Source organism: Halichoerus grypus, chromosome 4 (genome assembly GCF_964656455.1).
Source record: "Halichoerus grypus chromosome 4, mHalGry1.hap1.1, whole genome shotgun sequence".
Classification (NCBI taxonomy): Eukaryota; Metazoa; Chordata; class Mammalia; order Carnivora; family Phocidae; genus Halichoerus; species Halichoerus grypus.
In genome coordinates, this window is record NC_135715.1 from 135,872,356 (window position 1) to 135,885,693 (window position 13,338).

At 42.3% G+C, this 13,338-nt stretch overlaps 1 protein-coding gene across 3 annotated transcripts; it reads left to right on the plus strand.

The window, feature by feature from the left end:
• The first annotated feature begins 1,508 nt into the window (after positions 1–1,508).
• Positions 1,509–13,121, plus strand: CDCA7 (cell division cycle associated 7). 3 transcript variants are annotated; one of them, XM_036084804.2, is made up of 10 exons: positions 1,509–1,621; positions 4,321–4,446; positions 4,865–5,101; positions 7,615–7,851; positions 8,147–8,224; positions 9,252–9,452; positions 10,022–10,159; positions 10,743–10,892; positions 11,307–11,443; positions 11,791–13,121. In XM_036084804.2, exons 1-10 carry the CDS (start codon positions 1,601–1,603, stop codon positions 11,819–11,821), a joined length of 1,356 nt encoding a protein of 451 aa, XP_035940697.1. In that variant the 5' UTR covers positions 1,509–1,600; the 3' UTR covers positions 11,822–13,121. The 3 variants fall into 3 exon arrangements, with proteins under 3 accessions (XP_035940697.1, XP_035940698.1, XP_035940699.1); XM_036084805.2 differs by lacking the exon at positions 8,147–8,224; XM_036084806.2 differs by lacking the exon at positions 4,865–5,101.
• The last annotated feature ends 217 nt before the right edge of the window (positions 13,122–13,338 follow it).

A 13,338-nucleotide genomic window follows, 5' to 3' on the forward strand; every position in this document is an offset into this window, starting at 1 on the left:
ATCTTAATCTTAATATGTAAATTATTTTCTAGTGCCCCAAGAGAATTAAGAATTTTCCTATCAGAACTTTTCAGAGTCAAAGGACTTAATCTTCCCTTTATGCATTTCACAATTCCAAATTCTCACATATTTCAGTGGCAAAAAACTGTATTTCCAAGGACACAGCACCAACGACAATTTTAGTTCTGTCACCATTTATATAGTTGTTTATTTACTCAACAAATACTTATTGAGTCACTCACCGCCCCCCACCCCCATCACCACCACTGCCAAGAATTTCACCAAACCAACCGCCTCTCTTGGCGCCTACCTTCGAGACCGTGAGTTCTTTGTCCCTTGCACTGTGACAGTGACCATGGGCAGGCGTGTTTTAGAAAGGCTCGAAGACTCTGACCAAGACCCTCCCAATTCTTCCAATCCATTGTTCTCTCGTATTACTTGCTTACAAGTTTTTGTATTCAATACATCCAGAGAAGAACGCGGTGTGTTCACGCATGCTCTCTTACTGCAAAGGAATTATTCCCGAACAGAAAAGTTTTTAAGGAGAAAATTCGAATGGTTTCATTTCAAGCACTTGTCTTAAATGTAAGCTTATAATTAGTGTCTTTTAAAGCAACCCAAATCATCTTACTTTTTCTTCTAAAAGCTTTTTTTCCTGCTCTCTACAGAAAAAATTTTAAAACCTCACACTTTATTGCGTCGGAATGTCAGGTTTGATTAAAAGGGCAACTGAAAAATACCTCACGGTCATTCCAATTTCGGTAACTATAAATTCTGACGAAAAAAGATAGTCAAACCACATTAATAGTCTTCAGCTTCTATCCTCAACAGATAAATTTTAAAGCCTGTATGATCCCGCCGATGTCTTAACTAATGGCAGCGCCTTTTTGTCCTAATTTAAAAAAACCACTAGTCTTATGTAAAACAACAACGGCTTCCCGTGCTTTCTGGAAAAAAACATCAAGATTTAACTCATTTTATTGCTGCAGATAATGATGTGGTTGCCAGATAAGAGGTGCCACACTCAGAGACAGTGACTGGACTAATAAAGGGGGGAATTCATGCTTAATTCTTTGATTTTTACGCTTAATAACGTAAACCGCACGCCGCAATGCAAGTGATTAGAGCCAAAACCCGCAAGACTCTCGCTCTGCTCTCCATTACCCCACACCTCGACTTTTCCTCTCCCAGCCCGGGAATTCATGCAAATCAGCCTGCTAACCCCGGGGCAATACGAACCTCTTTCGCGCCATTCGCTCAGGACCGTGCAGCAACATAAAGAGAGTTGTCTAGAGCCCTAAAAGCGCCGCTTTTCCACGGCGGACTTTAGGGCATTCCAAGGCTGTGGCTTGGGGTCATAATATTTTGGGGGCCGCTTTTTTCCCCAGTGCCGAGAGGGTCTTGCGCCTGGGTAGGCGGTTACCACAGCTTGCAGGACCTGCGCCCCAACGCGGGAAAGCCGGCCGGAGCCCCGCCCCTCGGGTCCCGGGTCTGAGTGCCCCGCCCGCCGCAGCTCCAGCTCCTTTGGCTCTGTGGGACCGCGGCGCGCGGTGCTTCGTTCTCCCGTCTCAGAGCGCCGGCCTGGGCGCCCGCCGCCAGCATGGACGCTCGCCGCGTGCGGGTGAGCGCTAGGCTGATGAACCCGAGGGGCGGGCGCGGTGGGTACTGGGCGCGTACCGACTCCCTCTACCTCCACGGTTCGAGTGCTGCTTATCAACTGGTGGCGGTCCTGGGCGGCGCCCATTTAGGCAAGCCCCAGATTTTATGCATTTCGTGTAATTCCGAGCCCGGGGCCGACCCAGCTGGGCGTGCGCACCCGGCGCGCTGGCGGTCGGAGATTTGAGCAGTTTTCAGGTTGGTTGGCAGCGCTGGGGAGCCCGAAGCCACGTGCGCCTGAAGTGCACGTGCGCTCGGGGCCGGACAGCGGCCAGAGCTAGCGGGTCCCCCATTGTGCCTGCCGGCCAGAGCCCGAGTGAAGGGGAACGCCTCCCTCTCTGCACCCTGAGGGTTTGCCCTGCAGCGGTGCAGCCTTTTCCAGCGTGCAGCTGCGGGCGGATGGGTGGCTCGCTGCGGCAAGACCGGCGCGCACTGGGGGGCCCTTTGGACCCGCTCCCCGCCGGATTTTGCGCCTGCCACACCAGCATCCGCTTTCTAACCGCTGAGTACCTGTGGGTTTGAAGTTTAAAGGTCTTGCAAAATGGTCTCTTTAGGACTTGGGTGCGCACATGGGGGGAGGCATCTCTAGTTCCAGGCGGCGATTAAGAGCACCTGAAGGTGCTGTTCAACGACCATTTGCTCGTTTCCCACTCCTCCACCCACCAACCTTACTCGCAGCTGCAGGACGTTTCCCTGAATGGAACGTTACTTTTTGCTCTAACGGAAACCGGAACGTAGGGTCTGCCCCAGGAGATGTTAGAAGATGGGGGTTGGGTGGAAAGGAAGAGTGTGACATGCTTAAAATAAATAAAGAGTGACACGTGGGGAAGCTGTGGTTCTAGTGGGGGTGGGGTGTGGGAGAGGGCGTGTTGGGGGCGTGGTTTCAGACACTACTCTTGGGTGTAACCCGGCGTTAGCTTTTAGGTTGGAGAAAGCCATGTGTAACAGGACTTGGAGTCTGACGTGCCTGGGTTCGAATTTGGGCCATCCTGTGACGAATAATCCACTTAACCCCTCACGCCTCGGCTTCCCCATTTGTTAGGTGGGAATAATGATAGCACCTTTGTTGCAACGAATTAAACGTAATGTGAAAACATGCTTAGGGCCTGGCACGAAAAAAACACCTAAGTGGTATTAGTTATTACCTGCCTGCCAGAAAAGTTCATCTCAACCGTGACCATTTGCCTTTTCTACGTCTTTTCCTCCAAACATGCATTTGCCTGCTAACTAACTCTTGGCATGTGCTGACGTGTTAAAGCCCAGCGTATGTTTCCCTGTCAGCTTCCAGTAGACTGCCTTCCTTGAGGCTGTCTTGGGCCTCTGACTGCTTGCAGGTAGATTGATGAGTAAATTGCTGCACTAGTGCAAGGAGCACTGCTGTCGTAGGAGATTAAGGAATTGGGTTCTCCTTCCAGCTGTGTCCTCTTGGGCACTCTATTTCACCTCCCTGGAGCCTTGAATTTCCTCACTTGGAAAATGGGGTGTTTGAGACGCCTTCTAATAGGTAGTAGCCCTACCTATTATCACATTTTTCTGCCTTTCTAAAAGGACAAAAGACATGATAATTTTATTTGCAAGAGATTGAAATGAAGTGCCTAATGTGAGATGTACAAGGAAGGTCAAGAATGTTCTTTCCACCTGACACCTCACATCTTGGCTTTATTTTGTGGGACCCATAACAGAGCTTGCCTTTTAAAGTTTTCAGTGGGAGGAGTCATTTCTATTGTGTGGCCATATTTAAGAAAATTAAAACATAGGAACTAAAAACACTTAAGTCTCATTAAGTGTTAAGAAATGCCAGAAACTGCCGTCTCTATATTTAGATAGATGCTAATTGCATTTTCTGATGAGCAAAGCCAGGCTGTTCGGTGTTTATGAACAAGTAACCTACAAGTAATTTGTGACTTACAGAAGGAATTCTAAAAACTTAAGAATTGTATAGGAAGGGGACTTTGGAAAGAGCTGAATGTCAGGCCAGGCTGATAGAATGCTGAGGTGGAATCGTGCATTCTACCTGGGTTTGGAGTGCTTTTTGACCTTTCACTTGCCTCCTTGTATGTTTGTTCACTCGGTTGATGTACTTGATTTGTAAGGGCTTGTGCTGAAATCACTATATACCCCTCCTGGTTAGAGCAGGGCCAGCTTGAAAGCCTGCCATCTTGAAGTAGAGGTGCTGCCCAGTTCTTGTAGTTTGGGAAATTAGCATCACAGTACATAGGCCAAAGCTTAAATAAAAAGACCTCATTAGCTTGATTTTGGCTGAGGGAGAGAAATCACTCTACCATTTTGTACTTTTGAAATTTCCTTTTGGAAGTTCCATCTAATGTTTTTAACAGGCAGGTTTTAGGAAGTCAGCATTAAACCCCTTGGGAACTCCGTATGACACGCTTAGCTTGGGGGAAAGAGGTGTTCAGTGAGGTAGTTCTGTAGATGTTTGATTGAACCGATAAATGTCCTTAACAATATTCCTTCAAAGGGATCCCCTTTTAAGATTTTACCAGGTTTTGAAAATATTGTTGTAGCATTCGCAAATTCTCCTTTTACTATGTAGGGTATAAGAAATGGATATATCTACTCTGTGCTGTTTGAACTACTAAACTCAAAAATGATGTCTTCAGTTAGTGTAAGCGTCCCACTTAATAGTATTGCCATTTTCATTTACAGCAAAAGGATCACGGAGTAAAGAAGAATGTAAAGAAATTTAGATATGTGAAGTTGATTTCCATGGAGACGTCGTCATCCTCTGATGACAGTTGTGACAGCTTTGCTTCTGATAATTTTGCAAACACGGTAAGTGCTGCCTGAGAATAAACAGAATTGAGTCTGCAGTGCCCACAGTGCCCCAAATGCTTTGTGCGTGATTAAAGCTGCTTGCTTTTTGCCTGCATTTCTATACAGCCGCTGGAAAATACAGTATGCATTGTAATTTCATTTCACTTTTTGCTGTGGTTCTAGGTAGTAATTGTTGGAGGTAGATTAGCTACTTATTCTATCTTTTTGAAATGTCGCCTAACCTAACATGCCTGATGATTTGCCATAACAACTCAGAAATCATTTGTAAACCTCTGAACCATTTTTCTTTGTAACAAAAGCTGTTCTCTTGTAGTGCACTTGTAAATGTGATTTGCTCTCTGCACGGTTTATGGAAAATTGGTTCTTGAAAAAGGAAAAAAAAATGCACAACCACATTTATTTATTTATTTTACAGAAACCTAAATTCAGGTCAGATATCAGTGAAGAACTGGCAAATGTTTTTTATGAGGACTCTGATAATGAATCTTTCTGCGGCTTTTCAGAAAGTGAGGTGCAAGATGTGTTAGACCATTGTGGATTTTTACAGAAATCAAGGCCAGATGTCACTAAAGAACTGGCCAGTATTTTTCATGCCGACTCTGACGATGAATCATTTTGCGGTTTCTCAGAGAGTGAGATACAAGATGGAATGGTGAGTTTGAGAACCCATGTCAAGAAGTACAGTACATTTACAGGCATGACATACTTGTTTGAAGTTTTTTTTTCTCGTAATTTAAAGTTTTTTTCTCATAATTTTCATTTTAGTCATGCCAGAAGATTTTGTTGACCTTTTTAAAATTTTAACAGTTATTTTCTTCTTCATGTCTTACAACAGTTTTTACTAATGTAGCCCTAGTTGTAAAGCTTGAACATTTTGTAGGCTCTGAAAGTCTTGGAAACCGGTAAGATAAAATTGGCCAACCTCCAGATTTCTGTTACCACAGAAATCTAGCCTGATGATCAGAAGCCCACATGTCCTCAAGATTAGCTATATTCGTATTTAAGTTCAAGTGCCCAGCCCAGTACTGGCCCCGGCCTGGAGCAGGCCTTTGGTAAATGTGGGTTCGAGTGCACATAATGACAATTAGGGCCCTTCCTGCTTTCACTTGTGCTCCTTGGCTGGCTTTTCTTGTGCACGCTGCTTTACCTTTAACCTCGGTCCTTCTGCTCAGGCCACTGCTGCTGCTGCATCTTGGTCCCGCTCTCCCTGAGCATATTGCTTAGTTCTGCAGACTCTGGTTAGCAGGACTGTCTCAACAAAGGAAGCCGTGTGTTGATTTACAGTCAGGTGCATGCTCTTCAGCTCATTGGGGTCTGATGGGGAGCCACTCCCAGCGACCACAATGATACTGACATAAGTGAGAACATCTGGCCAAGGAGTGTTTATCACAGTCTAACTTGGTGGTAATGTAACATTGCCTCTAAGAAGTGATGGTGGTCCAAATCAGTGCAGATTGGAGTTCTTGCAGAGGCTGGTCTGTAAGTCTGCATGTGACCTAAACATTGTCTAGCCTGAGTCATTTCGGGGCAGTGAATACACTCTTTGTAGATGCTGTTTGTTTCAATTAATAAGATGCCAATCAATTAAAAGTCTTAAGAACCCATAAAAGTTTGTCATTTTCTCGTCGTTGGGCACACTAAAAGTACATGAAGAATACTAGAAGCTGTGCAGGTTTAAGAAGTGTTTGGATGTTAAAAAAAAAGTGGCTGTTGCATTTCTGGGACTTTATGGGTTATATATTTTCTTTTCTCAATCAATTTTTTTCAGCCATCACTACAGTCAATTTAGAATATTTTCATCAGCTCCCCAAAAAAACCTTGTCCCCATTAACAGTCACTTCTCATCCTTTCCCAGTACCCCCAATCATCAATGGGCAACCACCAATTTGTCTGCTACCATTATAGATTTCCTACTCTGGACACTTCGTATGAATGAAACCGTACACTATGAGGTCTTTCGTGAATGGCTTCTTTCACTTCATGGAAGATTTTCAAGCTTCTTCGATGTTGTGGCATGTGCTAGTACTTAATATCTTTTTATTGATGAATAATATTTTGTGAATGTACAACATTTTATTTATCCTCTTCATCAGTTGATGGGTTTGGGGTTGTTTGCACCTTTTGACTATTGTGAATAGCACTACCGTGAACATTCACATACAAGTTTTTGTGTGGACATAATACTATCGGAGTATATATATTGAACAAGTCCTGTAGTAACTCTGGCCTTGTAACGAACTGACAGGCTGTCTTCGGCTGCACCCTTGTACATTCCTACCAAAAGTGTATGCGGTTCCAGGTTCTCTACATCCTTGCCATACTTGCTATTGATTCAGCTCCACTAGTGGGTAATGAAGCGGTATCTTGTGATTCCGATTTGCTTTTCCCTGGTGGCTAATTTTAATATATTTTTAATGATGGAACCCCACTTTAATTTTGGAATCTCAAAAAATTTTTTTAATTTTAAGTTTACAGTAAATAGATTAGAGAGGTACCTCAAATAGTCAAATTCATAGAGACAGAAAGTAGAATGGTAGTTTCCAGAGGCCAGGGGGGAGTGGGGAGTTAGTGTTGAATGGGTGCAGAGTTTCAGTTTGGGAAGATGAAAAAGTTCTGGAGACAGATGGTGGTGATGGCTGTACAACAGTGTGAATGTCCTTCATGCCACTGAACTGTACACTTAAAAAGGGTTAAAATGGTGAATTTCATGTTATGCCTATTTGCCGCAAATTTTTTAAAAAGTAGATTAGAGCACTCAGGCACCTGTAATATAGTTTAATGCCAAACATTGAAACCATGGTTGTGGGAGAACACATATTTCTTTTTATAGGAATTCTTTTAAAAAACAAAAGATCTATTTTTGAATTAAAAAGGGAGCTGGGATTTTCACATTAAAAAAAGATGAAGAACCACTGGCCTAAGGGCTATGAAGATGGCTTATAAAGACCTGTCTCAGGCTACAGGAGTTCAACTACCCTGATTATTTATTTGTAATTCCTGATTTTATTGCCCAGAGCTGTCAATTAAAATTGACAATTAAGGTGTTCAATTAAAATTTATTTGATGTCAGTGTCTTTTGTTCAGAAGGGATTTTGTAGTCATATTGGTGCAGCCTGTCGGACAATCAACAAGTCATTAACGACTCCATTGTTCCTGATTAACTAGAGACTGCAGTCAGACCACACTGGCTACCGGACTCGCAGCCAGTGCCGACGGTCCGGACCCCTCCGGGTGGCCATGAAGTTTCCAACCCAAAAAACCAGGGGAGCCGCCAACAAAAGAGCAGTGCCCCCCCAGCCCCCTGAGAATACTGTGACCGATTCCAGTTCTGATTCAGAAGATGAAAATGGAATGGATTTTTTGGAGAAAAGAGCTTTAAATATAAAGCAAAACAAAGCAATGGTAGGTATCTGACTTTGTGCTAACACTAATAACCCTTCCCATCCTTTCTGTAAGCTGCTCATTGCTTATACCTGTGTCCTAAGAATTATTTTCAGTGTAACTGTGAAGTCTTCACAATGTGTGCTTTAAATGTGCTGCTTTTCCTAAATTAACTTCTCTTTTTTAATCTATTAAAGTCTTGGTAAATGTATAAGTGAAATCAGAAACTCGAGATGTGCTACTAATTTCCAGAAGTTGCTTTTTTTCAGCAGTTATTCTAAACTAATAATTTCTGTTGAATATCCTCCCTTTTTAGCTTGCAAAACTAATGTCAGAATTAGAAAGCTTCCCTGGCTCATTCCCTGGAAGGCGTTCCCTACCAGGCCCCAGTACAGTAAGTGCAAATCCTTGTTTATATTGTAGTATTTTTGACAGGTCTAAGATAGATTTATTTTTAAGATTTTATTTATTAGAGAATGAGCAGGGGGAGGGGCAGAGGGAGAGGGAGAAGCAGACTCTCACTGAGCAGGGATCCCAATGCCGGGCTCCGTCTCAGGACCCCGGGTTCAGGACCAGAGCCGAAGGCAGACGCTTAACCGATTGAACCACCCAGGTACCCCTAAATTTGTTATTTTAAAATTCAATTTCCTTATTTTGTGTAGTCCTACAGACAAAGAAGTAAACCTTCTAACAGATCTCTGGGACCTCTTCTGTGCATGCTAGGACAGGTGTGGCCTCTCCAAACCATGCTTCTGCAGCGCTTAAACCCCTTTTGATTGGCTATTTCTCTCCTTCCCAACTAAATTAAGCCTCTCAAGGGTAGGGAGTAAAGATTGAATTTTTTTTTTCTGTATCCCCAGCATTAGGATATTCCTTCCTTCCTCTGCTGCATTTCCTAATAATAGAGGTTTTTAATAACTGAGAATGGGAGGAAAAAAGGGAAAAAACAATTTCCTAACCAAGTCACGGCCTAATATATGTGATTATCTTCTGAGGAACTAAGCTGGTGCAACTAAGGGGAATTTGGTGTGTCTGCTCCCTGAGGAGAAAGGGAAGAGGCAAGCAAGAAACAGAAGAAGGAAAACCATACTTACATTTCTCTCTTGTGCCATGTAGAAATAGTGGATATGTTTCAGGGCTCAAGAGATATTGTAGAAAGGGTTTTTTTTGGAAAACGAGATCTGTTCTTAAGTGGAAGAATAAAAGGATCATCTCTCAGTCTGAGAGAAATGGCTTGATGTTAGAAGAGCAGAATTACAACAGCTGTATCATTTTGGGGCTCACTTCCCATGCATTATGGAAAGGACAAAGGATTAGGAAATGGAGCTCCCGTTTTACTTAAACAAAAACGTACTTAAGGAGAAGGTGCCACTTCTCTTCATTCTGGAATAAATGGGTTCCATCATGTGTGTTTTGTTTAGCAGTCAAAGACACCCCGAAGGCGTACATTCCCAGGTGTAGCTTCCAGGAGAAACCCTGAACGAAGAGCTCGTCCTCTTACCAGGTCAAGGTCCCGGATCCTTGGGTCCCTTAGTGCTCTACCCACAGAGGAGGAGGAGGAAGAGGAGGAGGATAAGTATATGCTGGTGAGAAAGAGGAAGACCATGGACAACTACGTGAATGTGAGCTCTCCGCATTTGTGTTTGCTCTTCTGTTTGTCATCTTCTGTAAGCCCAGTGTCCAATACACAACACAGGGACCCACGTGGCCTCAACACAAGATGACCTGTAGTAAACCTTCTCAAATCATTCACAATTGTTAATGTCGTATAAACTTATTTGATGTGTTTTGTTAGCAGGTGAGAAGGTCAAAGCTTGTTGCTTACTTGCCTTTTTTTTTTTTTAAGATTTTATTTTTAAGTAATCTCTACATCCAACATGGGGCTCAAACTTATAACACCAACATCAAGAGTTGCGTGCTCTACCGACTGAGCCAGCCGGAGTGCCCCCCCCACCTTTTATTTCAAGATTTTATTTTTAAGTGGCCAAAGCTTTCTTCAGCTTCTTAATGTAGGAATCATTTCCATGACATTGTCCCATTATCTTTAGTAAACTTAACTTGCCCCTTCTCCACAAGCTATAAGAAAGATTTCTAGGTTGAATTCTTCGTGAAGAAATTACAAATCATGTATCTGGGATTCAGAGCTGGGGAGAGCCAGTAGAAACACCATTCCATGAATTTTGTCATGCAGGAAGATGACATGCCCAGAAGTCGTCGTGCCGGATCCATGACCCTTCCACATATAATTCGCCCTGTGGAAGAAATTACAGAGGAAGAGCTGGAGAACATCTGCAACAACTCTCGAGAGAAGATCTATAACCGCTCATTGGTTCGAACCTCTCTAAGTCATATCTGTGAACATGAACATCTGTGAGAGAAAGGATAGCTTCTATCCTTAGAGTTTTGCTAATGTTAAAGGTCTTAGCATATTTGATATGTGCCTGGGTGTTTTTTTCATATAAGGAAAGTTTCTTAGCATCCTTGGGATACACATCTCTTAGTGAGTCTGCAGTAATGGTGTTTGCCTAGTAAGCCTTTGGTAGCATTTGATTTTTCTGTAAATTTAGAAATCGATTCAACATATGTTTACTGTGTGTACGTCTACATACACAGGTGCTGGGGTAGAGTGGTGTGCTAAAAATAAAGATTGGGGTACTTTTTTTTTGCATAAGATGTTTTCTTGCAGAAAACTAGTTTTGATAATATTAACTATTGCATCTGCCAATTGATGAAATCACCATGCTTGATTTATTTTTCATGCCCTTGGCATATACATGTGTATGTAGATTTAACATAGGATTGAAAGACGAATTGTCAGACACCATCTACAAAGAAGGACGTTCTTTATGCCATTTTTCTATACAAAAAGCGGTGTTTTGTTCTTTTTTTCCATCTTATTTGCCTCTTTGTAGGGATCTACTTGCCATCAATGCCGCCAGAAAACTATTGATACCAAAACAAACTGCAGAAACCCAGAGTGCTGGGGTGTTCGAGGCCAGTTCTGTGGTCCCTGCCTTCGAAACCGTTATGGTGAAGAGGTCAAGGATGCTCTGCTGGATCCAGTAGGTGCCTTGAAGGGTGGTCCTGTGGACTTAAAATGTTAGCCATGAGTTGAAAGGGCCAGAAAGGGTAACAGTGAAAGGATAGAGCCTTAGAGTTGTGGGGTGCACATTTCAGGGGAGGCTGATGACTTCATAGACAAGTATGTGTCCCCCTCCAGAGTGCTTGGTTGGGACCAGACCTTACAGGGGAAGTTGATTCTACCCTTGCTAGTTGCTGTGTAACCTCTGCTGCATTTCCTAAGAAAACATCAGGAGGATTAATGGAAATTAATCATATTAAGCTTTTGCTGTTACTTAAAAAAAAAGATGTAAATGCAATTGATGTACCTACCTTAGAGGTTAAATAAGAATAGATAAGTAAGGGGAGGAAAGTAAGATTTGATTTAACTGTGCCTTTTCACAATTCTCCTTCAGAATTGGCATTGCCCGCCTTGCCGCAGGATCTGCAACTGTAGTTTCTGCCGGCAGCGAGATGGGCGGTGTGCGACTGGGGTCCTTGTGTATTTAGCCAAATACCATGGCTTTGGGAATGTGCATGCTTACTTGAAAAGGTAAATGGCTGGTTTTTCTCTCTTCCACACCCAAATCTTACATTCATGTTTGTGTCTTATAATAGAAGTGAAAATAGTGTTTGTCTCCGGGGGGTGAGGACTGCAGGTTTTGACTGCAAAGGGGCACGTTGGGAGTCTTTTCCAATGTTGGAAATGCATTCTGTCTTCATCTGGGTGGTGGGGACATGTGTGTGAGTGCATAAAAATTCCAGTTGTATGTTTAGATGTATGCACTTAACTATATATACTATAACTCAATGAAAACATTTTGAAAACTGAATTAGGCTTTCCAAAGAACATTCTTAGGTTGAAAACCATATCCTGACCTGTTCCCTTCTCTCTTTCAGTCTGAAACAGGAATTCGAAATGCAAGCATAGCATTTGGAAGATCCACTCTCCGTCTTCCAATGCGCAAATCTTCCTAAAGTTTTCGGTTTTGTCACATGATTGAAACCCGAGTTAAGAATTTTGATGATAAGCCAGTTTTATAGGAAACGCAAATCAAGTTAATCTCACTAGACACACGTGTCTCTGACCATCACAGAGGTATATCGCTAGCTATACTTTGCCCTCCTGCAGTTTCTTCTTTGTTTCCCCCCCACCCCATACCATCCCCCCTCTATTTCCAATGGTTCTCTCCCACCATTTTGTTTCTGATTCTTTTTAAATGGCAAGTTTAGGAAAGCATGTTTGATTTAATTGGCGTTGAAATAGCCCTGGAATCCACCCATAAAACCAAGCACTTAGAAACACAGTAGTAATGTTAACTAAGTACATCTATTGAATTCCAGAGAACAGCCCTCTAACTTGTTTATGAGAAAGCTGTATAATTTTAGATTTAGCGTTCATACTAGTTGATGTTTTTTAACAGAATCAAGGCACACAAGTCTTAAAACCATGTGAAAAAATTCGGTAATTGTTGGAAAGTGGAGTATATTACTTTGGATGCCTCTCATGAGAATATTCCATGTATTATGCTTATTTTACAAGTTGCCCTGGTTGAGACTCAGTTGCTTCTGCTTTCTTCCACTACAAGGTTAAGTGATGCATCTGGCTCTCACAGTCACTGCCCAAAGGTCCAAGGGCAATGCTGTATTCAAAATCATGTAGAAAAGACATCCCAGGGAGTTAGGATGGTGAGGTTTCAGGAATAGGCTGACTTGAATTCATGCTGTAACACTTCAGCATAATTGTAGTTTGCCAAGTTTATTTTGGTTTGTATGTAAGGTGTTTCAAATTCCTGATCATTTTGCATGGAAAATTAATAGTAATACTCGTCTACTACTAGTCTTTGTGGTGTTTGCTTTCTTGAAGTTATAAACTAGGCACAGGGTTCATGTTCAGCTTTTAAGCACTTTTATAACAATGAGAAGTGCCTTTTTAGAATTGGGTGACTTTCAACAGTTTGTTAACTTGCCATCTCTACCCTTTTAGTTTCTGGGCAGATTTCATGTGTCGTGCCCTACCCCCCTCTCCTTTTGTATTAATCAAATCGTTTTGTAGAGGTGGAATCTTAAGTGTTTGTGTGTCCATTTTCTTTGCATGTGCAGCCTTTTGCTGTGCCTGTTCAGTGTTTGATGCCTAATTGGATATTGAATCAGTAAGTGTAAATAGAGCTTTTGATCTGTAATGCTTTTATACAAAGTTTTTTATTTTAATAATAAAACATTTTATTCTAGCTTGTCTGGTTTTTTTTCTTTAATACTCATCCTTACTGGACTGAATTCTAATTTTTTCCTCATATTTAAACAAAAGACCATTTCTACCTTTTAAGTTTCTGAAGGTCAAGGGCCAGCTCTTTTGAATAGGACCTAGCTTGGTGATATAAGCAACCAGTAGCTGTGCTCAGAAAATCAGCTGAGACAGCTACATCCCAAGATAGAAAATAACACAAG

Excerpts from the sequence above, each read along its gene's own strand:
- CDCA7 (XM_036084804.2), top strand. The coding sequence starts at position 1,601 with ATGGACGCTCGCCGCGTGCGG. Across the intron at positions 4,447-4,864 it reads CTGATAATTTTGCAAACACG|AAACCTAAATTCAGGTCAGA; the intron begins GTAAGTGCTGCC and ends TTTATTTTACAG. Across the intron at positions 10,893-11,306 it reads AGGATGCTCTGCTGGATCCA|AATTGGCATTGCCCGCCTTG; the intron begins GTAGGTGCCTTG and ends ATTCTCCTTCAG.